Below are 27,780 nucleotides of genomic sequence, written 5' to 3' on the forward strand. Positions count from 1 at the left end.
AATTTGGCACACCTAGTTAAAATGAAAATGGGAACTCCCATGGTAATGGTATGAATATATAATTTCTCCTTGTGTCTTATATAGAAGGACACCGCCTAGTATAACCTGTAAATCAAGCTGTGTCTACAGTTTTTATTCCTCACATACATCTGTTCAGATATTATCTTTCTTTTTCCCTTTTCTTCCCATCGGGGCCCTATGTCTCTCAGCCTTGCTCTCTGTCAGTACGACAGGTTTGTAATTACGCTCGCTGTTGCTCTTGGCAGCCAAACTCAAAACTAATGAAAATACCAAGTCATCAAAAAATTAGGAGAGCTGTGTTTTCTACAGACCAGAAATGTGAGCTGTATCAACAGGAAACCTTATGCACAAATCAAACCTAATTTCACAGTTATTTCACACACACCTTTAGAATACTGAACTGAATCACACTCTCAGATATGTATCGTATTGTGCGTAAATGGGTTTGAAAACCTTCGCTCTTCTGCCTGTTTATCACACATTTAAGTCAAACCCTGTTAAACCAGGGAGCCGACCATCACCATCATCATCACAATCATCATCATCATTACCATCATCATCATTATCATCATCATCACCATCATGATCACAATCATCACCATCATCATCGCAATCGTCACCATCACCATCATCATCATCATAATCATCACCATCAACATCACCATCACCATAATAACCACCATAGTCATCATCATTATCACCATCGTCAGCATATAATCATCATCACCTTCATCATCATCACAATCATCACCATCACCATCATCATTATGTCATCATCACCATCATCATCATCATCATCATCATCATCATAGTAACCATAATTATCATCATCATCATCATCATCTTCACCATCGTCATCATATAATCACCATCACCTTCATCATCATCACAATCATCACCATCACAATCATTATTATGTCATCATCACCATCATCATCATCATCATCATCATCATCATCATAATAACCATAATTATCATCACCATCATCATCATCATCATCATCTACACCATTGTCATCATATAATCACCATCACCTTCATCATCACAATCATCACCATCACCATCATCATTATGTCATCATCACCATCATCATCATCACAATAACCATAATTATCATCATCATCATCATCATCATCATCTACACCATCGTCATCATATAATCACCATCACCTTCATCATCATCACAATCATCACCGTCACCATCATCATTATGTCATCATCACCATCATCATCATCATCACCATCATCACCATCATCATCATCACAATAACCATAATTATCATCATCATCATCATCATCTACACCATTGTCATCATATAATCACCATCACCTTCATCATCATCACAATCATCACCATCACCATCATCATTATGTCATCATCACCATCATCATCATCACATATCATCATCATATCATCATCATCATCATCATCATCATCATCATCCATCATCCATCATCATATCATCACATCACCATCATCATCATCATCATCATCATCCGTCACCATCATCATTATGTCATCATCATCATCATCATCACATCATCCATCATCATCATCATCATCATCATCACAACCATAATTATCATCATCATCATCATCATCATCATCATCTACACCATTGTCATCATATAATCACCATCACCTTCATCATCATCACAATCATCACCATCACCATCATCATTATGTCATCATCACCATCATCATCATCACAATAACCATAATTATCATCATCATCATCATCATCATCATCATCATCTACACCATCGTCATCATATAATCACCATCACCTTCATCATCATCACAATCATCACCGTGACCATCATCATTATGTCATCATCACCATCATCATCACCATCATCATCATCACCATCATCATCATCACAATAACCATAATTATCATCATCATCATCATCATCATCATCATCATCATCATCTACACCATCGTCATCATATAATCACCATCACCTTCATCATCATCATCGTCATCCTTTTGGTCTGGTTTTCCTCTCTGCTTAACCTTCACAACACCACGCTGCAAACAACATGGACTTACAGACTAAGATGTGTGTGTTTCTTTTGTTCCAGTTACAAACAAAATATTGTTTAAATGACTTTAGATTCTGTGTGGTCTCCATCGCTGTCTGGCTGTGACAGACTGGATTCAGCTGTAACTGGACTGTAACTGGGTTTGGTTTGGTGACACGTTATTGACGTGTCACCAAACCATTGAAACCATTGACCTCAACAAAATGTATTCCACTGAAAACATGAAGCACCAGACTTTACATCGCCAAGAAACACTGGCCTTTTGCCTGGTGTCCTGAGAAACTCAATAACCTGTTTCAGCTGTGTAGTTAAATGGTGATTCCGACTGTCTATTACATCTCATGTGTCTGGTTATTTCCTTTGGTATATGACCCACTGCGTCAACCAACCACATGAACTGATTTTAAATTTCATTTTACTGATATTAAAAATTGTCATTGTAATTATAGAAATGAAAAATCCAGAATACAAAATCATTATGGGGGTCTGTGTTCTTGTGTGTGGGCTGAGACGTCCTTTAAGCCCCTCAGACTTCCAGTTCTACTACAGACACCTAAAGTCCCTGTAACTACAGCAGCAGGTCTGATGTGTCCTTTGCTTTATAGCAGAGAGAACTGACCCAGCCTCTGGAGACTCTGCACCACTGTCTGATTAACTAATTGAGAAGGTGGATTGAAGACCGAGAGCTCAGCTGTCAGACCTGGCTGCTGGAGTCAGGAGGTCGAGAGGAAAGTTGATTAACCATCACAGATTTGCCAGATTTGTGATTGGTGGAAAGGCACAGAAAAACTACAGATACTGGGTGAACTGTGTCTGATGACAGACCGAGGTTCAGACACTGATAGATGCACCTGCAGTTTTGACCTCTGCTCTGTTTTAACATAATATGAGCCTTTGTGGTGCTGGACTTTGTCAGACAGCTTTGGACTGGTCATTGTTATGGATCTTTGTGTATTTTAACGTTTTTATTTTTTTCTATTTTTAGATGGCTTTACCAACTCGCTGCTTCAAACTGCTCCTAAAGGAAATTAATAAATTGGTTAGAATTTAAATGACTCTGCCTTCAAAATAAAACCACACATGATTTTTGTTCCAGGCTGCTAAAGTAAGACAGTGAGGCTGCCTTTAAAAAACAAGCTTTTTCTCCAATATCACTAAATGTGTAGCCTATGTTTTATGAGTTTGTCTCTTTGCACTCGGGAATGCACAGCTATCTTTATGCCTCATTCAATAATGAGTTTTATTTTGAAATCCGTACGTTTTCTTGTGGCCGCGTTGCTAGGTAACCTAATGAAATAATTAGTCGGCTGCTGTTAGTTACCAGATTGATTTATTGACAAAGGAAGACAAAACAAAGCCATGAGGTAATGTGCTGTGTTCTTGTTGTATGGCAGCCTAAGTGAGTTCCCATCGTTTATATTATCAGGTTAAAGTGTTAAACGGAGCTCAAACCATCTGTGAAATCCTCTGGTGGCAGACCTGTGGTTCGACAACCACAGGCGCCTTTTCAAACTTCCTGGGTGAACGCTAATTTTCCTCTCCGTACTTCATAGCTAAGACACAGACATTTGAAAGACTCTCGGGGAACAAATGTTATCTTACAGCCTTCTATCGTTTTTTTAACAGTTACCTAGGAATTAAATCGTTAATTATTTAGCACTGAAATACCTTTAAAAATAGCTTAGCCACTCCAGCTGCCACGCTGAGCTAAGCTAAAATAAGCTAAACTAAGCTAACCAGAATTACTTCAGCTATTCTCCATGACTATCCTCTTTATGTGCGATAACTGGTTTAACTGGCTTTGTGGTCTTAGCTAAAATTCAACTAGATATGTAGTGACTGCATTTTGTCTCTGTATTTGTAGTTGGGTTAACTTTTATCACAGTGATGCTGCTACTTTGCATTTAATTCCCTGAAAAAATATGATTTGAACATCAAGCCTAGGAAGGCGTTTTCTCAGCCTTAATGGGACCGAGTTTGACGTTTCCATAAGGAAGCTGTCAAGTTTAATACTGTCGAACACTGTGAACACACTCAAATGATTTATACAGCTACACATCACAACAAAAAGTTGTCCACAGATCCGTCTGACATCTCTTCTGACCCTATCATGTGACCCCATGCTGGGTCCAGACCCTGGGCTCATCTTTAAAGGGAAGGTTCACAGTTCTTCTAATCTATCTTTAAACAAAAGTCAGTGTCCATATGAGCCTACTTTCAAAGTCTGCTTAAGTGAAAGAACAATAGTTGTTTCAGGAAAAAATAACTTGTAAAGTCAACGTACTTATCATGCAGCAGAATGGCTCCTTTAAGAGTTATATTATGTATTGCATAATTGGAATACTGTTATTGATGCAATGATATGTAAGCAGCATTTTAATGTTGCAGCAGGTCAAGCTAGAGCTCATTTTAACTACTTTATCTACAGCTGGGAAGATTATTCCGTAACAGCGGGTCCTATGTTATAAAATGATATTATGTTTTGTATGTAAAATGTGCATTTGTAAAACTGCTAATAACTGTGGCTGCTTAATACATGTAGCGAAGTTAAGTGTAGCATTTCCCCCATGTATTGGAGTAGAATTATATAGCAGCAGAACATGAAAATACAAGTACATACCTCAACATTATACTTAAATACAGTACTTGGGTAGGTAGTTACATTCCACCTCTGGCTGTCATAAAACAGAATTTAACTTCATATAGTAAAATTAAAAAGAGAAAATCTTAATGCATCCGACCCTTTGACATCTTTTCTCCTCATCCCCCTTCTCTCTTCTCGACATACCTCCAGCTTACAGGAAGGGGGCCCCCAGGAGCCCCAGCAGTTAGCAGCCAGAATAATTCAGAAGTCCTGGAGAGGATATGTGGTGGGTGCTCTGCTGCTACTGTGGACACATACTTCTGTACATGCTGGAATTAAAGTACACAGGCACAAAGTAAAACTGTTTCCCACCAAAACTGTAGTACAGAGAAGTCTTCAGGTACTTCAAAGAGCTGATCGGCCACTGCAACCAGCGGGATCCGCAGTCGATCCTCAAAGCTGTCAACCCTCGAGAGGTAATGGCAACTATTCTTTTCATAAAGCAAAAACATAAAATAAAATAAAATATGGTGTGATTGGACTTTCCTGTGGCAGGCAGAGCTGCTGGATGCTGCTGCTGGGGTGTTCATCAGATTTCGACTTGGAGGGGTAAGCATGTTAAATAGCTCAACAGCTGTGAGAATATGGTGACAGAGACGTACCTGCTAACATCTTGTCTTCAGATCACCTTTCCTCCCAACATCTACTACAAGATCTTCACCCACCGGCCCATCGCAGATGTGTGTGCCAGCAGCCCAAAGGACTACACCCAGCCAGGCCTTAAGAAGCCTGTGCCCCGGCAGACCAACAATGGCTGGCCTCCAATGCAGGAGGACCGGTCTGGATGGTACCAGCGTATGGAGAACAACAGCTGGAGGCTGTTCTGTAGCAAGGTGAAGAACATGTCGTTGATAACATTATGTTCTGCCTGTTCTTCGTCCATGTAGCCCTAAATATTTGAGGTGACACCCTTGAAATAAAATGATAAACAGCTACAACAGACATCAACAAGCAACTGTTTACCCTGATCATACCAAACAGTTTGATGGATATTTACTGTATGAAGCTGCAGAAGATGAAACGCCTAGCTCTCAGACTCCAGTGATCTTATCTTTCATAGATGGTTCCCATTGGTCAGCCCATGGTGATCGGAGCAAACAAAAAAATAGACTTTCACTACTCCAGGTTGCAGCGGCAACAGGATGTGGACAGGTGGAGGAAAAGGAGGAAAATTGAATGGCTGAGGCAGATGTGAGTTGTAGTAGCTACCGTTAGCTAACATTATCCAAGAGCGTGTTAAATTGAGCTCAGGTGCCTTGTACTGCTTATAAGCTCAGTTTCTCATTTGTAAGAGAAAGAACCTGTAATCTCAGGACTGGCTGGTTTCCTTCTCCAGTTGGGATGAAGCAGGGAGATGTGCCCCCCCCCTTTTGACCTTCATGTCCATGATAAACAACATGAATTTTAGCATTTTGTTTTATGCTGATGACTTTGTGTTGGTTGCAGTGACAGAGATTCATTTACAAAAAATGTTAAATATTATGTGTTTAGGGTGTAGTCAATGGAGAGTTGCCCTTAACAGTGAAAGAACAAAGATTATACATTTTAGAAAGCAATGCGAGCGGCAGAGCAATCAAACATTTCAGTTTGGATCAATACCTTTTATAGATATCGTAGTTGGTTTTTTAATGAAACTATGAGCTTAATAGAGGGAAGACAGTTATTGTCTGAGTCAGCGGGAAGAGAATTAGGTTCTTTTACAAAGAAAATGAAACTGGCTCAGTTTTGTTTTATGCTGCAGGTGTGTGGGGTTTTAGGATGGCCCTGACAGTAGTGCTATCCAGCGTAGAGCCATCAGGTGCTTTGTTGGGGTGAGTAACCATACTGCAGAGAGCTGCTGAAGGGGCTATGGGATGGGAGTCATGTCTTGTAAAGCAGAGATGTGACATAGTGAAGCTGTGGAACCACCTGTTCAGGTACCAGAGGGAAAGGCTGACCTGATCTTTACCTGGGACAGAGAGCACAGTTATCCTTGGTGAGGTGACGCCGCTGCAGTATTCTCTCTCTGATTTTCATTATGTTTTCAGGAATAATTAAACTATTTATATCAAACTGCAAATGAAAACCACTGAAGATCCATAAGCCAAAACTCAGAAACTTTGTTCAAATCAAAGATGATTACGAGACAGAACCAGATATAAAATTCAATTTACAGAGACGGCAGAGATCCTCATGTGCTCAGGTGAGACCCGGTACCTTACACCTGGACAGGAAGATAGAAAGTGATTTGTGAAGAGCAGCGTTTGGGATCTTGTTGTTTAGGATTCATTTTGTTGTGTGTTCCTTGTGCTGTGACTTGAGGAATCATCTGTTTGGAAGAGTTCAGTTGAAGAACCCTGATTAGATTTGGTTGTTGATTTGGCTCTTTTAAGGAGAAGAGGTTTATTTTGACCAGATTTATAGAAAACGTGGCAGCTGAGACAGAGGACACTGTCCATCAAAGCAGGATGTTTCCGTCATGGAAACGGAATGTCTTGAAATGTTCTCCTTTTGAATCTGCAACTGTGATTATACTGTGATTTGTCATGTGGCCATCCTAGTTGTTGTTGCTCTCTAGTGTCTTAGAAATCCATGTGGACTGGACACTCAGATAAACTAATCAGTCAATCAAGCAGTCAATCAATATTCACAGTACAGACTTCACTAGAACAAGGGATTCAGAGATCATATTTTATTTCTGACGGGTCTTTGTTAGTTTAAGTCTGCAAATTGTAACAGAAATATACAAAACCAGTAGCCACGTCCATAGTTTTACATCCGTGGAAGCCATCGGTTCATTGTGATGCGTACTGTTGTGTAAAAGGATGTGAGAGGACATGCTTTCTCCTGTACACACAGGTATAACCGGGGTCGTCTGCAGACTCATCCTGTGCATCAACGCATGGCGACCCTGGCGGGGAGCTCAGCCCACGAAGTGATGGACACCACGGAAGAGCGAGGGGACGATGAGGTGGAGGAGCGGGAGCTGGATGAGCTCCTGGCCTGGACCACCACTCTCAGCTTTGAGGAGTAAGAGCGTCTGCTCGCTGTCACTCGTAGACAGAGAAGGTTCACGAAGTTGAGATGCCCAACATGTTTTTTAAACTGGTTCACACCTTATGTATTTGTGCTGAAGGGCTCTGTGAGACATTCCCTCTCTGCATACATCTTACTCAGTATTATTCATATTGTGCTGTTTTGCCTGTGCAGGTATATGCAGGAGTGGAGACGTTTGGCCTGCAGTCACTCCTCTGAGCCGAGCAAAGGTCAAACTATTTCTTTTTTACAGAAATGTCCTCTTGTCTCACGATTTGCAGTTATGACTACATGTTGCTCTTGCCACAGGTGTGACTAACGTCAATTTTTCAAAGCTGTGTAGTACATGCTGGGCTGCCATCTGCTGTTTAGCTTTACGACTAACAAAGCTGTGTTTCAATCAGCATGTATCTAATCTACTGTGAAAGGAAACCTCTTGATCACCACGTCTTTGTTTACATGTCATTTGATTCTTCTTTGACCCTTCTCTCCCTTCGTCCTTGTTCTTCTCCCTTTTCTCTCGTGCTCCTCTCCCTCTGCAGATCTTCATTCATAGCCACCCTGGTTGGAGCCACATGTGTCTGCTGGTGTCGCTGGTGGAGACAGTGAGAAGAGAAGAGAATGAAATAATTGATGTAAAAACCAAACCAGTGGTAATGTGTTAAGTGCCGTATTTGGGACACAAAGCAGTGAAATCATACTTTGCTTTTTTAGGGATTTCAAGTCTTTATGCTTCATTTTCATACAGTGAAGTATGATCACTGTGATGGTGTTATGTTAAGCATTTTTTTATTATGAGTCATGGTCAGTGTTTTGAGAGAGAGAAACTTCAGTTTATCAGTTCAGCTTATCTAAAAATCTATTATTAAACCTGTGAGAGTTATAACAAGTTATAACCAGAAACATCACGTCATTTCAATGTTTAAATTCCACTAAAGACATCAACATGCATCAAGCCTGTTAAATTTATCCTTGTGCCTTTTAAATGTTGTGAAATGTGTATTTCTGCTGTGTTTTGTAGTGTCTAACCAGTGTAAACCACAGTGTGTCACATCAGTCACAATATGTGTGTCTGCAGGTTTAACTGCACTTAGGCACTTAGCAGAGACACACGTCAAATAACTGGTTCAACACTTGGACAGTGAGCTTGTTTTTTTTTTTTTTAAATCAATGGAAGACACCAAGTTTAAAATAACTTGATTCAGATTTTACACTGGCACTGAGCAAACCGTCATATTATTTGGCAAATGGTCAAATACAACAGAGCGTCTCATCTTGAAATATCCTTTATTGATGCTTAAAAATCTTATTTAATGAATAAACTGACATGGCACTACACACAAAACGATGATGTCTGGACGAACGTAGTGACAACTGAAGGAAACAGACAGTTTTGGACGAACAAAAGACAGCGTTACAGCCTGTAGTCCTAAAAAGAAAAGTAAAACTGACATAAATATTTGTGGTTATTTTCAGCTTTAGAGAAAATAAAACAGGCTGACTTACAAAATGAAATTTCAGAAAATGATAATCACATCTTCATATGAGCGGGTTCATCTTTGGGCTGAAGTCCAAACATAAACAGAACTGTAGCACCATTACATGGTAGAGTGTATTGCACAGAGCCAAATTACATTATCTTAAAGGAAAAAATTATTTTTGTGCAGTTTGTTTCCATTAATGTATTTTCTATGCAGTTATTGTTTTTACAGTTACGTGTGGTCAATGTGATTGTTCTGGTTATGAAGTCACTTCAGAAAGTATTCTGGCCCTTTGCTGCGGCTCCAAACTCTGGTCAGGTGCTTCCTGTTTGTTTTAATTATCCCTGGGACGAGTCTAGAACTTGACTGAAGTCCACCTGTGGCATATTGAATTGATTGAACGCATTTTAGAAAGGCACACAGCTGTGTGTGTATAGAAGGTCCCACATTTCACACTGCATCTCAGGACAAAAACCAGGACATCAAGTCCAAGGAACTCTCTGTAGACCTCTGTGACTAACTGAGGTGAGGCCTAGATCAGAGGAAGGGTCTAAAACCAGTTGTAAAGCTTTGAGTGTCCCCAGGAGCACAGCGAGTAACCAGGCAAGAGGGTCCTTGATCAGGGAAGTGACCAAGACCCCACAGTCCCTCTAACAGAGCTTCAGGAGTCGTCTGCAGAGATGGGGGAACCTGCTGGAAGGACGATCATCTCAGCAGCGCTGACTCAATCAGGCCTTTAAGGTAGAGCGGCTAGATGGAGGCGACTGTGAGTAACAGGAAGACGACAGCCTACTGGGAATATGAAAAACAGCATTTAAAGGACTCTGAAAGACTCGGAGAGAATGTGCCAGGAAGAATGGAATAAACTGCCCAAATCCAGCTGTGCAAAGCTTGTAGAGACTCACCCAAGAAGACTAGAAGCTGCAATTGCTTCTAAAGGCGCCTCTACAAAGTACTGAATTAAGGGTCGAAACACTTCTGTAAATGAGAGTTTTCAGTTTTTTAATTTGAATAAATTTTCAAAACTAAAAATGTTTTCACTTTGTCATTATAGGTTATTGATTGTAGTATGATAGGAGCAGCAGTTTTATCCATCCAACACAATACAGTGCAGGGGTCTGAAAACTTAATGAAGCTTCTGTAATTTAGATGTAAGTGTGTCTATAGACATCTGTCCTCTGTTGAGTGAGATGAACACCAGTGACCCAAGCTCAGCAAATCTCTTGTTGAGTCATCAAAGCAGATCAAACTTCTGTCCTTTTGCCCGAGGGTGTAGTGTGAATCTTTTGCATAGCTGTTATCTAAATACGTCAGGCAAATGTGTGATTTTTGCATGAGATGATGACAGGAGAGACAAAGAGCTATAAAAAGTTAACGACAGAAACGACGTTCAAGGCCTTACCTATTTCCAGATACTCCTGTCTTTGTGTTTTTGATAAAGAGTAAATTGTAAATGTAGTTACAGGCTTTAAATGAGGGAATAAATACAGAAGACAGCACTTGTGTCTGCAGTGACCTGGAGGAGCGGGTCATCCCTCCTTGTGGCCCCTAACAACAGGCTGTTAGAGAGGTAAGGCAGGTCTTTTTATGACACTTATTTATTCAGTTTATATCAGATATAACTGGAAAACCCTCATATGACAACATGCTGCCCTGATCTGCTGTAAACCTCAGCGCTCTCATCAGATTGGTGATATGCGCGTCTTCATGACCAAGGTGGATGGATGTTACACCATGATGACTCTGGAGCAGCTGCTTCAACTGTCATGGGGTGCTGAGTACCTGAAGAAATAAGAGACCAGATATCAGAAATGGTGTGGAGGAGTGTTTGTAACCCCCCCCTCCACTTAAAGAAGGCCCTTGCCTGTACTAATGCCGCTAAAACTTCCTGTAATAATCCACTTATACAGTGATTTTCCAGAGGAAACCATGTTTGAACTTTAGCTGGAAATATAAAGGATCTGGACTCAGTCTGAACTTGGCTCAGTTTGGGTCCTAGTTCTGGCCTGCTCTCTCCCTGCATGAGGCACTTTGTGTTACTCTTCTGTACCAATACACCTGAATTATAAGAGTACGTCAGAAAAAACAAAGCTAGAGTGTGGTTGCAGTGGTAAAACAGTTTGGGTTTAGTGGTGATGGAGGAAAATGAGGGGGCACCCGGATTTGAACCGGGGACCTCTTGATCTGCAGTCAAATGCTCTACCACTGAGCTATACCCCCACTTCTTTACCGATGGAGTGATGTAATACTTATAGATACTTACCGCTGTCGTTTCCACTACTGTACCACTACAGCATGTTAAAACTGTTTATTTATATAACTTCCTAGCTAAAAACAAACTAACTACACACACACGCACGTCAGTATTAATGAACCTTTGTCTCTTCCTGTCCCGGTAAAACTTTCCTACTGGCTCATACCGGATGTGTCGCACTAAAAACGCGACTCTACCGGATATTAAAGCGGACCGAAAGGAAAGTGGAAGAGACTGAATCACAATGGTACGGTGCTACCTGTATCTCATATACCATCATTTTTCTTATCCTGAGCATGACGGTGGCAATGCCGCTGTTATTTCTAGATATGCTGGTATTTATTTCAGTCCTTCGGGGCTTTCTCCTGCGTCTGTATCCGCTGCGGAGGCCGATAGGGCTGTATTTGATTAGTCACCTCAGCTAGTGCTAGTTAGCTCCGCTGCGAGTGATGGGGTTAGCTAAAGTAGCAGACTAAATATATTTACTCTCTCAGCGTCTGTGAGTTATTTACTCTGATTTCATATGAGTAAATGTTGGTACAGTTTGTCGTCTGTTAACGCCGTCTGTCGTCTGTACCTGACAGAACACCCGGGGACTCCGCTCTCAGCTGAAAGACAGTGTACCTGTGGCAGGCCTCTGTCCTCGGGGACCGTATGGAATCCAGGACTCTCTGCGGAGCGGGTGAGACATTAATTTGGAAATACATTAATTAATCTGGAGACTCAAATAGATAACTCTAATGTATAACTAAAGTTTAGTCCCTTCGTGTATGTACAGACTGGACACTCGTGTCTTTGATTTCAATTCTGGTTAAACTGACACTACATTGACACGGATACTTGTCAAAATATAATGGAAGACCATTTTCAAATATTTAATTTCCACCCTACGTTTCAGTGTTTTATTCGCTTGCTTTTATTATAAGATATAAACTTGTAGCAATGCTTCACCTGTAGCTGATGCAGACCTGATTATCCAGAGCCTGGCGGAGACACTGTCCAGGCCAGTAGTATCTTGGCCCAGATGGATCAGTATCAACATTTGCATTATGTCAGCTGATGATAGTGATGTTAGCAAGAAAGAGCGGGACAGAAATCCCAAAGGTCTGCTGTAGGTAATTTAAAATTTATTCTTCAGGTGTCCAGTCAGTACACACTTAGGTCACTGTTCTTTAAAATTCATATTTAAGAGATCCCCATGAAAAATGTTTGGTCACTATATGTGTTAATGTTATGTTATGTTATGTGTTAAGGGAGGACATATGGGCTGATCTACGATTTTTAAACTTTCAAATATCGGTATCAGCCTCAGAAATCCAGTTTTGCTCAGACTGTGCTTCAGTCTGTTGTGTTAAGTTACAGCTGCATTTATAAAGAGTACTATTACAGATGCGTATCTCCATGCAAATACATAAGATTATCATCAGTTTATTAGTCCTATATCTCTGAAGCACATTAAATATACATGGTACCTGTTTGTGTTCCTCTGTTGCTGGGCAGCTTTACCAGTGTAAAGAATGAGCTCCTTCCCAGCCACCCACTGGAGCTGTCAGAAAAGAACGTGAGTAATTCTGACCCTTAAGGGGTGAATGAATGAACCACACACTCTCTGTCCACACACTTCAGTGTTTTTACTCATTCTGCCAGATCAGACATATGGCTGGCTCTTGTGATGGCTTTAATGCACCTGCTGGGCCATAGCTTCCAGCTTCATAATGCTTGTTAGTGCAGTGAGGTTGGTGACCTGACCACTCTCTACCTGCTCCAGCTTGCCACAACAACTGGAGACACCTCTTGAGATTTTGCAGGGCCTTTAATGTTGCCATTAAACAGTGATTTTATTAATGTTAACCACACTGGTGAGAGTAACTTCCAGTTGGTCCACATGAGTCCTTTAAAAACTGCATACTTGTACCTGTTATATTAGGAAAAACACAATAAGACTAACAATGGCTGTTACTTTCAGGTTTCCCAGTGAGCCATGCACCTAACTGCAGTGCAGCCATAATTAATCACACCTGTTCCTTTCATCTGCCATGACATTGAAAAAACACATCCCCATTGTACTATAGTGTATGTGAGCTGATCAGGATTCTGTGCTCATTTTAAACTCTACCAAAAAGCAATTTATATTAGGAAACCATTCAGAAAATATTTATTTCTTTTATACAACAAAGCAGAATCACCTGTACATTTACAAAAAGCCAATCAGTGACCCTGATTTTATCGTGGACAGCAAAGGAAGAAATGACGGTTTAGTGGTAGAGATTATGACTGAATGAATGAATGAGTTTGTTCCTGCGTCGTGGCTGACAGATGTTGTGTATCTCTGTGGTGTGCAGTTCCAGCTGAACCAGGACAAGATGAGTTTCTCGACTCTCAGAAACATCCAGGGTCTTCATGCTCCACTGAAACTGCAGATGGAGTACAGGGCAGCCAGACAGGTAACCGTATGGCTCTGCCCCGATGCCCCCCCCCAAGTCCTCTTCCTTTTCAGAGGTTTTCATGTTTATTCTTCAAGTCAGTCCTAAGTCCTGATGTCTGTCCTTCCTCCCTCCAGATCCAACGCCTGCCATTCTTACAGAGTTCAAACCTGGCTCTGGATACGCTGCGAGGCAGCGACGACTCCATTGGCTTTGAGGACATCCTCAACGGTGAGAACCTGATCCTGTCTACACCATCTCTGACTGAACTGAGCTGTCTGAGTGTGAAATCTGACCATCGCCCTGTGTTTGTGTCTGTCACCTTTCAGATCCAGCCCAGAGCGAAATGATGGGAGAGCCTCACATGATGGTGGAATACAAACTGGGACTGTTGTAAAAGAAAATGGACGCAGATCCACACACATCTCTAGTTTATTATTTGTTTATAGGCTCAAAAACAAGAAGTCACCGACTCAGGTTCTGGGGCTTAATGGGTGGGGTGGGTGGGGGCTGGGCTGAGATTGTAAATGACGTGGATCTGGAGTCTTAAACAGGCATTCAGGGCTGCTTTTGTATTATTCCAATCTGGCTGGTATTTCTATTAAACTTCATAACCGTCCTCATGATGTGGGTTCATTTGACAAATAATTTAAGTGTTGTGGTTAAGCGGGTCACGTCGTAATCAAGAGTAGTAATGTGATCCTTTGTAAATATGTGCTCACCAACAGCAGTGAAAATATCTGTGTGACCCTGGTTAAAACTGCAGCTGTGTGTCAAAGGTATTACAGTCCAGTCATGTGTGATCAGTCACAGAAGACAGTGGAACATCTTCATCACAGAAGGCATTGGCTGAAAGGCCTGACAAGGGAATGTAACAGGGTTTATTCTTCTCAGATTATTGTCTGGCGTTCCTTACTCACTTCTTACAGTGTCCTGAGAGAGCATAGTGATCAGCAGCTGCATCCTGTGAGGTGACGTGAAGGTGATCTGCTGTAATAAGGAGCTGCTTGGACGCTGAAAGATGATAACTGGGGGTTTCTTCCCATAATCAACATAAACTACTGGCCTCTTCAAATGTATTAATTTAATGTTTAACAAAGGTAAATTATCTTTTGTTGTTTGTTGTTGTTGTTGGTGTGTTTATAATCAACAAGCACAACTCAGACCAGGGGCCTGTTCCAGAAAGCAGGTTTAACAAACTGTGACTAACCCTGAACTCTGAGCCGACTAATGCTGAGATTTGAAACTCAAGAGTTTTCTGTTCCCGATCAGCTGATCAGAGTTAGTCCAACTCTGAGTATGTTCGCTCTGAGTTAAGTGAGTTAAGCGCCTGGTGAATGGAAAAAAAAAACATCAGTGTATCTCCTGGATACTGTGATTCACCATGGCAACGGGTAAATAAAGAGCAGAGCCTCCATTTGAATCCAGTGGAGCCAGAAAAATTCATCTGTGATATTAATGCACATTTATCTTTACAAACAGCCGCAGTGACAGAGTCTGAGCTGAGAAGACAGTGAATAATTATTTACACTATTACACTTTGTTCAGCGTCGTCCACTAGACCACGTTATTCAGCAGACTTTGATTTCCTTAATTGAAGATAAAGCGTTAGATTAACAGTTCAAATATATTTATTCAGCTGTAACCTGACGGGGACAAAGTGCTGCCGGCAGCTGAAGATGAAAAGATGGATCAAACAGATGAGACATATGTTTATGGACGTACGATTGTGACCTTATGGTCTGACCCAGGAAAAGTCTCGTGATTTGGGTCATTTGCAGTTGAAAAAGCATTGAGGTTCAAACTGAGTGTAAAGTTTCAGACGTCTGCAGCGTTTAATGACTTTATTTCAACATGTAGGATATTTAGACACAGTAAATGAAATGTTGTTGAAACATTTTCCGACGCTTCGCAGCCTGGATTCAAAAACTCACCTTTAAACTGCATTTTGTCCAGTTTTTAAGTTTTAAAGTCTTTTCATCTTCACACAGAAATATCACATGATCTCCAATATGATCAATAACTATGATAGGAATGTCCCATCAGTTCGACCAATTGATCACAGCATGATAAATGTTTCTTCATCGATCAGAGCCTTGTGTCTAAAGCTTCATAGATATTGTTTTATTTTCTATTTTTTTGCAGAGATTAATTCACGGTAAACGTTTCAGTGCAGGGGACCGACTGACAACCCGACAGTTGTCTTCATGTCTTCAGAACCTGAAGCTCTGTGTCAGAAACTGCTTCAGGCTCGGCAAGAAGAGACCGAGAGAAACCCGGGGTCTGTTGGAGGAAAGGGTTGACTGATGACCCAGAGTTTACCTCGACTCAGGCTTAAAGTCAGTGTTTTCACTAAATCTGCTTCCTGAAGCAGGAGACAGGCCAGTACAACTGAACTATTTCTAACTTTCTGGGACAGTTGGGATGCAGGATACTGGTTAGTCTAAAGTAAAGCAGGTCAGTGAATATTTCCTGCCTGTTTTCACCTTTGACCTTTACAAAGACTTTGAAGGGGACAGGGATGTTCCCCTTTTGTGTTAAACAGGAGTAGCTTTTGGATTAATTAGAGAAGGAACAGCCTAATGACGAGCCGACGTTCTGTGGTAAAGACAGAAGCCTGGGATTGTCCAAGTGAGACATGTCTGTTAGAACCAGTGTTGACTCACATTTCCGACACTTTCTTTGAGAAGAAGACATCAGTGGACATCAGGCCTAATGTCATCAGAATAAAATCAATGTCATCAACAATTATTGTTTTTGAAATATTATGGACATTTTTCATGAATGAGAAAAGGACACAAAACCCTAAAAATGAGACAGTTTTCTGTTGACGTGCCCTGATGCAGCGGACAGGGTGAGCAGCAGAGAGCTGTGAACCAAATGCAAAATATAGATTTTTCAAGAAAGAAGGTTTGGCTGTGAAATAGTGCTGATCTTACAGGATATGTAAGGAATTGTGTGATTTTTGTCAACATTAAATTGACAATTTATTGAATCCAGTCGGGCAAAAATTTTGTTTAGTCAAAGGTCTGTGTCAACAGATGCAGACTTAGTGCATGTCAGCTGTAATAAAGCATCCAGACCCTTTATGGGACACAGAAAATATCCTGAGTGAATCTGCTCTTGCTCCGTCAGTGTTATTCCTGTGTCTGGCTCATCGTTCATCCGGTGAGCAGACAAATGCCACATCCCACAGAATTTCTTGGTGCAATTTTCGATGCTCGTAGACAGATTGTGACAAATACAGAAACTCAGCAAGAAGGAAACAGGCTGAAACCACAACTACTAGTAAATCAGAATCCATCAGGAGTACCACAGCAATGGGTGAGATGTTAGGCTCTTCAGAAAACCGTTTGGACCTTATTGGCTGTGAGGCCGCCTGCTGCTCTCAGGACGTGGTGGGTTCCAGCGGCTTCGGTTCTCTTCTCTTCTGCTGGGCTTTCGGTGCAGGCTGTGGGGCCGGGCCGGTGGGAGGAGGAGGAAGAGGAGGAAAAGGCTAGTCGAGGCCGGCGGTGAGGGAGGGGAGAGAAGAAACGTAGAGGTTCTGTAACTCACTGTAGCAATCAATTGAAATCTCACCGCCATCGGACCAGCCAGTGTTACCGTTGCCATTTCCGGGTATTTATAGCCCTGCCCACGCGTCGATGTCTAAGGCATGGTGGTGGACCAGACCGGGCGGGTCTGGCGAACCCCTGCGGATTATTGAAACCCCTCTAACAACATTCAGCACAGATTCAGCAACGTGTCTTTCGCTGATCAAAAGCCAGAGTATGTCCAATATAAGACACGTACGGGGCCGCAGGGCATGCTGGGAAACACGTCAGGGGGCGGAGTTACGGCCGAACAGGTCTGCGCAGGTCTGCGGGCAGTTTGTAGCCGCTTTGCCCCGCAGGGCTGCACGTCTGTGGGTTTTACTCGTGTTTTAGATGAATCAACCGAACATTTGACCCTAAGAGCAGCAGCGGGGATCAGTGGGAGCAGTTTATTTACAGTTGAGCTTTACATGAGGTAAAGAGGAGCATTTAAACCCCATTTCAAAGCAGAGTGAAGAGGAACCTGAAATCTTTCAAAATGTTATAAAATAAGAGAGAGAGAACATAGGGGTTGGGTTACAGTAAGTTGCTCCAAATGTCTTCAGGAAATAAAAGTGTGGTGGATCAATGGACAGTGGGACCTGGGGGTCCTGCACCAGTCAAACATGTCTTTCTGCTGCCTGTCCATCCACGAGACACCGCGTCTCACACTCACTGAAATTTCCAGAACTCAGATCGTTGCTTTAGCGATGAACCGGTGACAGATTTTTACTTTTCAGGTTCAAACTGTCTGCTGATTCAACGAGTGTTTGTTTTTGGGGGAATATGTGAAACCTGACTGCTGATTAAAAATTCCAACAGTGCACTGGGAAATGCTGGATCAGCATTAGGCGACATAAACAACTCACACTTTAAAGCCGGGTTGATGGTGGTAGGCAGCCCGGAGAAGATGCACCAGCACCGACAAAGATCAATATGTTCCTCAGTCGCCACTGCGACTGCCACAGAGTCTTAACGGCGTCTGTATCTGTTGTGTGCTGTGCCGGATTTGAATGTAGCTTTATTAAAACTAGTGTTGGATATTTTCATATGGACTCTAGATCTACACATTTTAACAATGAAATACAACCAGTTTTGTATGCGTAATAGGAGCTAACAGATGAAAACTGTATAAATAATGATGATTAATGCCCAGAATTTCATTACGCTGCGGTCTAGTTTTTCCTCGGCGGTGGAACGGATTAACAAACTCTGTCTTGAATACCTACAGTGCGTCTTCAGAGAGTAATTACTCACCTAAAATGCCCTTTTCTCTCTCTCCATTACTCAATCCTGATCTAGGTCTTTCTCCAAAACAGAAAAAAAACCCATTAGGCACTCACATACATGTTACACTTCATTCACCTGAGACAAACAGGATGTAGGCCGTGCGGGCGCCGGATCAAAAAAAGCCAAGTGAAAACTGCACCCTGCACCGACGTGGCAGCTCCCAGCAAATTCAATGGTCCGCAGCAGCAGCGTTCATTCACAGAGTCAGTCTGTAAAAACTCAGGTGTCTGTGATCGGCAAGACCAAGAGTCAGTCTAGTCTCAGACTGGACCAATCAGAGCAGAGCTGGACATCACTGTCTGGTACTCCCACAGAGGGGACAAAACAGAAAAATACATGAAGAAAAATAAATTACAAGAACATGTTAAATCTCATACCTGAAGAATTAGGTCAATGTAAAACATTTAGCATGAATCACATAAATCATCCGGAGGAAAAAGCACAAAAGCGGAAAATAATAATCATTACTTAATCACAGCAGTGAAATCAACACAAACAAGAGAGGATACAAAAGGGAGGATACGTCAACGGATATGAACTCAAAATATATTCGTAATAAATCTGTAAAAGAAGATCTGTTACACATTCTTAGAAAAAATATATTTCTTCCACTAATGATAACGGCTTGTTTTGCCAGTTAGTGAGTATGTGGGGAAACCTGTAATGTTGAGTAAAGGAGTGACATGTAGAAAAGCTGCACTGTGCACACGTGTAGTTTCCCTCTGGAGTGGCTGATGAAAAACTGGTAGTTTGTCCTGACATAACTTTCATCCGAGCTCTGTTGGCAGTGTGAGGATCTTCTCTCTGACTTTTCTACCTCGTCCTCCTGCATCCTGGAGTCTCCGTGTCTCTGCTGGGACCTGAACTGAGTGTCCAGGCACTTTCTGACTCTTCCTCGGTCTACTGGGGTTTGGACATCGCTCTGGACAAAGGTTTGTGTAGTTGGCGATGTTCACATTCACACCTCAACCACAAGATGGCAGCATCAGTCCACACTGAGATGTTCATGTTAGTGCCCAGTTCCCTGCTAACCAACTTTCTGATCCAGCACAGCGGTTAAATGGGTCCTGTGCTGGTACCGGCCCGGCTCTGGACAGTTTGCTCTCAGTGCCTGGGGAGGGGGGGTCAGATGAGAGTCTGATGTCCCGTTTCATAGATGGCGGGTAAGCAGCCCAGCCCGAGGATGCTGAAGGCTCACGACGCCGTCTTTGACAACAGATAACACCGGTGTGGGTCAGCTCCAGGCAGCTGCTGAACATAAATCCCACTGGAATACACAGAACAACCCCCAGTGACCTGTACGCTGACACTTAATGTACCGGATTGGAGCTAATCCAGATCTCACGGCATGTGAATGTAATGCAGCGTCTCAAAGTAAACAACATACACACTGCTGGAGTTCAAAGCAGAGCATTGGTCTAATATATTTATTTACTCGTCATGTAGTAATTAATGAAGAGGAAAAAAGTAGAAGATAACATTGAAATAGAAGTCCTGCGGCTGAGAAGTCGTTAACAGCAGGGTGTTTTACAAATGGTAAACAGTAAAAGCAGCGCTCTGTGTTAACGAACACAGTTTACAGGCTTCGACTGAGTAATTAGAAATAGATCAGTCTGTGGGTGAGCTTTTTAAAAACACACTCAGCTATGTTGTTATGTCTCTGCTCAAATGTATCAGGACATTAAAGTGAAGAATGTGTGTTTGTTTGGCTGTGATCAAGACAAAGACGTTTATACAAAGATTGTATTGATTTTTCTCTACACCTGTATGATATGTGTATAAAACATGCACAAAAAATGTGCTCAGAGGGAAGAGTCATTTTACCACCATTATTCTTTGCATTGTGTAAATCCTGAATATCACCCGCATCTATAAAACAAGACAACCTTTCAATCACGCTCTGAACAAACAGTGTTATGGTGACATCTGTGTTGCGGAAGTGCGCCTCCCAGCGCAGCCTGACCTTGGTCACAGGAGAAGTGCGCCAGTGAAGCTGTGGTGAAACTGTGGTGAAACTGGGTTTTGTGTCTGTAGTTGAGAGCGTTCCCACACACGGCCACTCCGACTCGGATAATCCGCCAGGGCACTGTTCCCTGAGCCACCGAGCTATTTTTAAATCCCAGTTAGGGAACCAACACACTCCCAGCGTGACTTTCATTTCACGTCTCAGCTATTTGCTCTTCTTTCTTCTACATCCAAAGTAGGCTCCTCCACCTCCCTCCAGCTCCAGCTGACACGTCACATGTGGTTCAGTTCCCACTCCAGACTCGGCTCCTTGAGGGCTCGTAGACACCGCGAGGATGTCGCGCATTAGACGGGACCGCGATGCATCTCGCCGAGGTACTTCTTCTGTGGTAATTGCTCCACAAGTCACAATGAGCGCCGGAAGATGGGCGTGGGTGTGTGTGTGTGTGTGGGGAGGGGGGGGGCTCACCGCCACTCACCATTTAGGAGTGGGTTGCCATGGTCACAGATGCACTTCAGCTTGCTGCCAATGAGATCAGTCTTAATTAATGCTAATAACAGCCAAGCATTTCACAGGAAGGCACACAGACTCACACAGCACGTTTCCCTCATCGCATCATATCCATAACCCTCTCTTACTACTCCCTGCAGGATTTTCTAAGTGTGCAGGTGATTTTTATTTCAACCTGTGGCCAATAATCACACACGTTACCTCCTTTTTATTAACCTTGACATGCCTGTGTAGTAAACAGCAATCAAATGCTTTTCTCCACTTACTACTTTGACAAGCTCCGATGCAGAGCGTCCTCCGGGCATTGAACCCGAGCTCTCTACGCTGCAGTCTTTAAATAGCTGCTGACTGGAGCTGTTGCTCTCAAATAGCTGCTTTCCCGTGGAGCCTGGTGGGTGGTGGATGCTGTTCACCACGCTGGCTGCCTCAGCACCGGCAGCACCCACTGGCAGGAACGCCGCAGGCTTTGCTGCTCTTCTTTTAGGCGGTTTGATGAAAATTAAGCTGCTGGAGTTCTCGACTGTTTTGAAGCTCTTAAATCCAGGTGTCAACGAACAGAAAAACACGGGTCATAGGGCGAACGCTCGGCGTTGAGACGTGTTCTGTATGATGTTCAAACAGACAGCGTCCTGTCTTCTCGCAGACACCGTGAGCACCAACAACATCAGTTTGTTGTTGGTGCTAAACTCTCCCTCCTCTTGTCCCTTCATGTCTCTCTCTTAGTGGGTGGTGAATGCCCCCCCCCCTGCACCCCGTCATCTAATGCAAATCAACCTCTTGGCCTTGCTTTGGTTTCCACGCTACTTCTGCCTGCTGCTGAAAACAGTGTGGCCACATCTCACAGATGGATTAAATGTCACGTCACGCTGTTTGTCTCTCACCTGCCCCCTTCCTTTTCTTTCTTTACTTTGTGAAATCCATGTGGGTTCACATCAGACAAGTCTTATCATCCAAACCTGGTCAACCGTGGGTCAAGACCAAGTCAAAGCCACCAGAAGAACAAGACGAGTTTTGCCGACACAGTTTTGCTGATCCTGCCCTACAACCAGTGCCGGGTGTCACAGCGGGGTGATTACTGCTTTCAGCAGTGTAAAGGATTACAGTTTTAAATTCAGTAATCACATTACAGTTAGTAATCCCAGTAACGCTCCGTTACTTTGACGTATGGGCGTCGGCTTGTTCTCTGTCTTACTGGGAGGGTTGATGTCCGTCTGGTCTCTGGGGTCAGGATTTAAAGTGGTTTAAAGCCTCCTTCGATGGAGCCGACAGCTCAGTAAGCAAAATACAGTAATGAGAAATGTGATGCGTAACTTTTACTGCCGACTAATTAGGAGAGTAACGTCTTTCTCTTCAGAACCGAGTCAAGAGGGCGAGCTGACTTTTTTCCATCTGTTCCATCAAAACATAAAAGCTACAGACGTCATAAGTGACGTGTCAACGTTCAGGAATCACAGGTTCAGAAGGAAAACAAAAACAAGCAACGCGTTTCATTTATAGATCTACGGCATTTTCTGCTTCCATTCTGTGAAGATTAGCAAAGGCAGAGTGCACTATCAGCATTTTTTTTAGCTATTATGTGGGTTATATGCTAATTTTTGGGGTAAAATAATAGGTTTTAAACTTTGTTGGGCGGAATTAGTAAAAACGGTGAATATGTTCGCCAGTCCGAGCGTGGAGAGACCCCCGTCCGGCGACCGAGGGATGGAGAGAGGAGGAGGGAAAACAGGAAGGAGAAAGAGAGAGCGAGCAGGGGTCAGCAGGGAGGCTGTTGAATACATTAAAAAACACCAACCCTTGATTTATTGTGTTTTGTTGGGAGTGTGTTCAGTTTTGAGGAAGTTCAAGGGTGAACTCGGGAGCCTCCATCCATCCTAACGTCTTCATATTTTAAAATTCAACGCACCTTTATTACCAAATGCAACAGCGAGGCTGGTCTTGTTTTCACCTTGTGAATCTATGTGTGTGTGTGTGTGTGTGCGTGTCATCATCACGGCAAATGTGGTCCTGGAGGCAGAGGCAGTTTGTGGCGGGTGTCTCTCTGTCTGTGGACAGATTTGTCAACGCTACAACGTCCCAACTGTGCAAGATACAGTCACAAGACGTTACAGGTGTGTAGTTGAGATCAAAATGAGAGTTGAAGGAGCTCGAAGATGGCTGTGGTGCGAACCATGAGGGCCGAGTGCTCCTGTAATAACATATATGACTATTGTATACTCATGTGTTTGAACGTCAGCATGTTGATGGGCGTGGCAGCTGGTGTGATCCCGACGCAAGATGGTCCCTGGTCCCGATCTTTATGGATTTTCAAAGACTGATAAAGTCTCTGAATTTTCCATTTTAATGCCACAGCCTTTCGCAAATTAGTGACCAATATTTAACATTAACATTTGTATTTGTTGTGTCATATTGAAAAAACAATACATTATACCATAAACAAACTGCATCTTATCCATTATATCATATAGATGAGAGGTTTTCAAAGTCTGATGTACAGACAGCTGTGACTGGATCACTGCGATATTGAAGAAAACTTAAGAACGTGAAGATTCTGAATGAAGTTCTGCGGCCTCCTTTCCTCTGGTTTCTAAGTGGATTTCTGCAGCTTTATTCTGGCGGGACATCAGAGATAACGATGTCCTCAGGAAGTGGAAGTCACACTGAATCATATCAACATGTGTTTCATGTCTGTGTGTTCAGATCTGAGTTATGACTGAGAAGGAGGATGAAGTCCCGATCTTTGTTTCATGGACACTGCTGCTCATTTTATTTTGCTGGTTTTACTGTAACTTTAAATTCCTTCCAATAAGAAACACGGTTAGTTTTATAACTTTCTATATCCATATCTGTCCGAGGTTTACCTTGAACATTGAACTGTTTCTGAAATCGTGGATTCTTGAGAGAAGAACTTGGGACTTCACAAGGACCATCATATCTAGATGGCAGCAGACTTTGACGGCCGTCCAAGTACGGGCCCACTTCTGCCCTGAAATGTGGCTCCATGAAAATACTCTGTGTAGAGTCATTATTGATCTTATACAAGTCTCAGCAAGCAGGTGAACAAGTGTTAATTATTGGGCTCAAACATGGAAATCGCTTTCCCTTTGTTATGTGTGATTTTCTTTCCTCTCTGAGACTAAGTAATACCATGATATAGACACCAGTCTTCTTTGTGAAGAACAGCTGCCAACACACTGTCATAACACAAAGGTAAGAAAAGATGTGTTTTTTCTTGGAGGTAGGTCACTCCCACAGTCTTCAAGCTGTCAGCTGCACCTTTATCCTCACCTGGCTGCCGACAGATCTGATCTGACCGTTACTTTTCTAAAATCAAACACCCCTTCCTCATATTCACGTGTACATAATGGTGGAAATAGTTGTCCTTTCGCCATTTGACAAACGAGCCAGTTATTGCCAAGTCATCAGGACATTTTCTGCAAGTGGTTCCCTTCACTGCAGAGATCTGAGCTTTACAGTGACCTGTCTGTGGGACTTCTCAACAGTCCGGTTTCCAGTCCTGAACTGTTTTACTTTACATTTGTTATAAAGTTGTGTTTCATCAGATTGTTTTCATTTTTTTCTGTGTGTCACTAATGAACAAACAGAAAACCTCTGGTAAGGTCATATTACCCCATCACAGGAGAACCCGCGATTATTTTCATTATCTGACAGCTGTTGTCTTTAATAATCGATCGACTGTTCGGTGAATAAAATGTCAGGAAACAGGGAAAATGCCTCATTTTCCCCCGAAGCCCCAGCGAACAGAGTTAAACAGCTTTTGTCAGAGCAACAGTCGAAAACCCAAAGACGTCGAGTCTGAGAAGAATCTGAGAAGGAACCAGGGAATTTCTGCTTGAAAAAAAATGACTCAAGCGATTAATCAAACATCCGGATTGCTGCCAATTAATTTTCTGTTAATCATCTATTCAGTTAATCAACTAATCGTTTCAGCTCCAGTGTCCCGGTTGGTTTCTGGGTGCCATGCACCGTGGGGGTCAACAGGGGCCCATCGGGAGGTTAATGTGGCCCTAGCTAAATTGTAAGTCCTTCTTCCTGTACCTAAACTCATTGTTTTCCATGTTTAGAGACGTTTATTAACCCCCTCTGCTGATCGATGTGTCCTGCCTCCAACTGATGGTTCATCAGTACCGGCCAGACTGCAGTTTATTCCTAACATGAGTCACTTCTTCTCACATACGATGCATTAGGATGCTCTAATCCCCTTGTTTAGTAATTTATTGATTATTCTGGCTTGTTAGTTCACGTAAATATGCAAATAAAAATCAAGATGAAGCACAAGTCTTCATGAAAATGATTCTTTTTAATATCTTTCTAAAAAAATTTGTACTATAAATGTAAGCACTGGACTTCTTTACTGAGGAATCACAAGAACTACTAAACGTTCTGTATCTGATGATCACTTAATATACATTGAGCTGTTGTGGCTGAAGAAAAATGCACATTTCTGGGAGACGCTCTAGCAGAGTGTGATCATCTACAGGTTCGGGAGCTTACGTTTGTCTGGTGGACCAAATGTGAACAACTTCACATCCAGAAAACACATGTTCCAGGGTATGGAGAAGACAAACTAGTTGGTTCGACATGTTCCAGATGGCCACAGTTTAAAGGGGGGTGAAAGGTCAAAGGGAGGGCTGAAACGTGCTAGTCTCAGAAACGGCCACAGCGACCACACTTTCAGACAGTCTTTCATCAAAGGCTTTCGTCTCGTTTGTCCACACGAAACGTGACGCACGTGATGTCAAAGAATGAAAATGAATGAAAACGCTTCCTCTCTCCACACTCAGTCGGATCTGGATGACCTTTGCCACCAAAGGTGCGTATGATCAGTTCTACACTCACCTGGAGGCGTGGCTGCAGAACAATGCTGCATTTGTGTCATGTTGGCGTTTCCATAATTTTGTGTTTTAGAAGTCACGATCACTACTGGGAAACTCCGATTTTTCCTGATAACTTGAAAATATCCCACCTGTTCCTTTAAAGCGTAAACCATTTTGAAAGTGCATTGTGCATGAATTGCGCCATATAATTAAATTTGCCTTGTCTTTCCTGAAAGAGAAAACGGATACGGATCACTCACAACAGGCCAAAATGTGTGGTTCAAGCTAATTATGTGGTGGATATACACTGTCAGTTCATCGTAGTCTTTTTCCCAAATCCACCATCTGTCCCACGTGACGACGTCAGAGGTTGATCACCCGGGACAGAGGTCGGTGTTGACCTCCTACATGTGGGCTGCTGTGTTCTCATGGTGATGATAATTAGTCTTAAGTGTGTGTGGGAGGGAGTTCTCATACGTAGTGGTGTCTGTTTCACACCCCGCAACGTCATTCGTGTGTCTGTGTGCGTGCGTACGTGTGACTGGGCCTGTCGGGAGGATGTCGGCAGCTGTGGTGAACAGCTCGGCTCTGAGTGTTTGGACCCTTCACTCATTACACACTGACATTAGGGTCAGCTCCTTTATGGAGAGACAGATAGTGCTGAACTGAGCAGCGCTTGACAATATGTGGGAAAATGGAGGGCAGAGGTTTTATTTTAATCTTTGGTCAAAATAAACAGTTGTGTATGCACATTTCACCTTTTTGTCTCACTCTAATTCATATGCACACGTTCACACACACACACACACACGCACACATAAAGAGCCTGACTCTGCAGAGAGTTGACTTTACTGAAGATGCATCTGGTGATATAACTCACCTGAAACCAAACTCGTATCATGATTTTTTTCTTTGATATTAAACAGATAAATTACATTTTTTAAATTTATGTAAATGTGAGACAGAATTGAAATGTGACAGATTTTCAAAGACATGTTAGAATGTCTTGAAAACACTAGTTTCTTTCTCATAAATCACTTCAGAAGCAAATGCATTTTAATTCCTGTACTTTTTAGATCCATATTTCTGCTGGCAGTCTTCTTCTTCTTCTCTGCATTTGTGGGCACATTGCAACGTTTTTATATAATTTTTTTGATTTATTTAACCTTTCTTTAACCGGGAATTCTCCTGAGATACATTATCTCTTTTTCAAGAGAGACCCGGCTAAAATGGCAAGTGGTAAATTACTTACACGCATCATTCATTTACAACAATCACATAAAACACGACAAAACACAGACGTGAGAGATAAAACCGGACTATTCAAAACAATTAATTTCCCCGGAACACATGTTTTGAAAGTGATGTTTGAATGTTTGAGATTAATTTTCCAAGCCCACGGTGCATAATAATAAAAATGCATTTTACTGTCGCCAACCGTCGATCACTGGAACAATGTGAAACCAGCAGGAGGAGTGTGTATCGCTACTCATAGAAACATCGCTCCATAGCGCTGGCTAGTGGTGGAAAACTCCGGAGGGAAGCTTTAACACAAGCTGCTAAAACACTCACAATTAGATATAATTAATGAGTTTAAATGAAAAAAATAATACAAGTCGAAAGATCTACATAATGAACACATAGTTATTGTAACATGGAATGAAGAGAAAATGGCCACTGATAAAGCTGAGACTGGCCTTTTTGCTTTTCTAGAAAGCAAA

At 42.3% G+C, this 27,780-nt stretch overlaps 2 protein-coding genes and 1 non-coding gene across 5 annotated transcripts; 2 read left to right on the plus strand and 1 right to left on the minus strand.

The window, feature by feature from the left end:
• The first annotated feature begins 3,379 nt into the window (after positions 1-3,379).
• On the plus strand, positions 3,380-9,311 carry c5h11orf65 (chromosome 5 C11orf65 homolog). Of its 2 annotated transcripts, XM_040127368.1 has the most exons (10): positions 3,477-3,589; positions 4,151-4,228; positions 4,864-4,939; positions 5,037-5,129; positions 5,213-5,262; positions 5,337-5,546; positions 5,774-5,904; positions 7,552-7,722; positions 7,903-7,958; positions 8,271-9,311. In XM_040127368.1, the coding sequence occupies exons 2-10, from the start codon at positions 4,190-4,192 to the stop codon at positions 8,282-8,284; spliced, it is 840 nt and encodes a 279-aa protein (XP_039983302.1). In that variant the 5' UTR covers positions 3,477-3,589; positions 4,151-4,189; the 3' UTR covers positions 8,285-9,311. The 2 variants fall into 2 exon arrangements, with proteins under 2 accessions (XP_039983303.1, XP_039983302.1); XM_040127369.1 differs by lacking the exons at positions 3,477-3,589; positions 4,151-4,228; positions 5,774-5,904 and adding an exon at positions 3,380-3,433.
• A 2,046-nt stretch (positions 9,312-11,357) lies between these two features.
• On the minus strand, positions 11,358-11,429 carry trnac-gca. The gene has a single exon. It is a non-coding gene; the product is annotated as a tRNA-Cys (tRNA).
• A 173-nt stretch (positions 11,430-11,602) lies between these two features.
• On the plus strand, positions 11,603-14,505 carry LOC120790087 (proteasome maturation protein). Of its 2 annotated transcripts, none has more exons than XM_040127372.1 (6): positions 11,603-11,710; positions 12,048-12,145; positions 12,964-13,024; positions 13,806-13,907; positions 14,024-14,117; positions 14,216-14,505. In XM_040127372.1, exons 1-6 carry the CDS (start codon positions 11,708-11,710, stop codon positions 14,281-14,283), a joined length of 426 nt encoding a protein of 141 aa, XP_039983306.1. In that variant the 5' UTR covers positions 11,603-11,707; the 3' UTR covers positions 14,284-14,505. The 2 variants fall into 2 exon arrangements, with proteins under 2 accessions (XP_039983306.1, XP_039983304.1); XM_040127370.1 differs by lacking the exon at positions 11,603-11,710 and adding an exon at positions 11,745-11,798.
• The last annotated feature ends 13,275 nt before the right edge of the window (positions 14,506-27,780 follow it).

This window comes from Xiphias gladius, chromosome 5, assembly GCF_016859285.1.
Source record: "Xiphias gladius isolate SHS-SW01 ecotype Sanya breed wild chromosome 5, ASM1685928v1, whole genome shotgun sequence".
In the NCBI taxonomy this organism is placed as follows: domain Eukaryota; kingdom Metazoa; phylum Chordata; class Actinopteri; order Istiophoriformes; family Xiphiidae; genus Xiphias; species Xiphias gladius.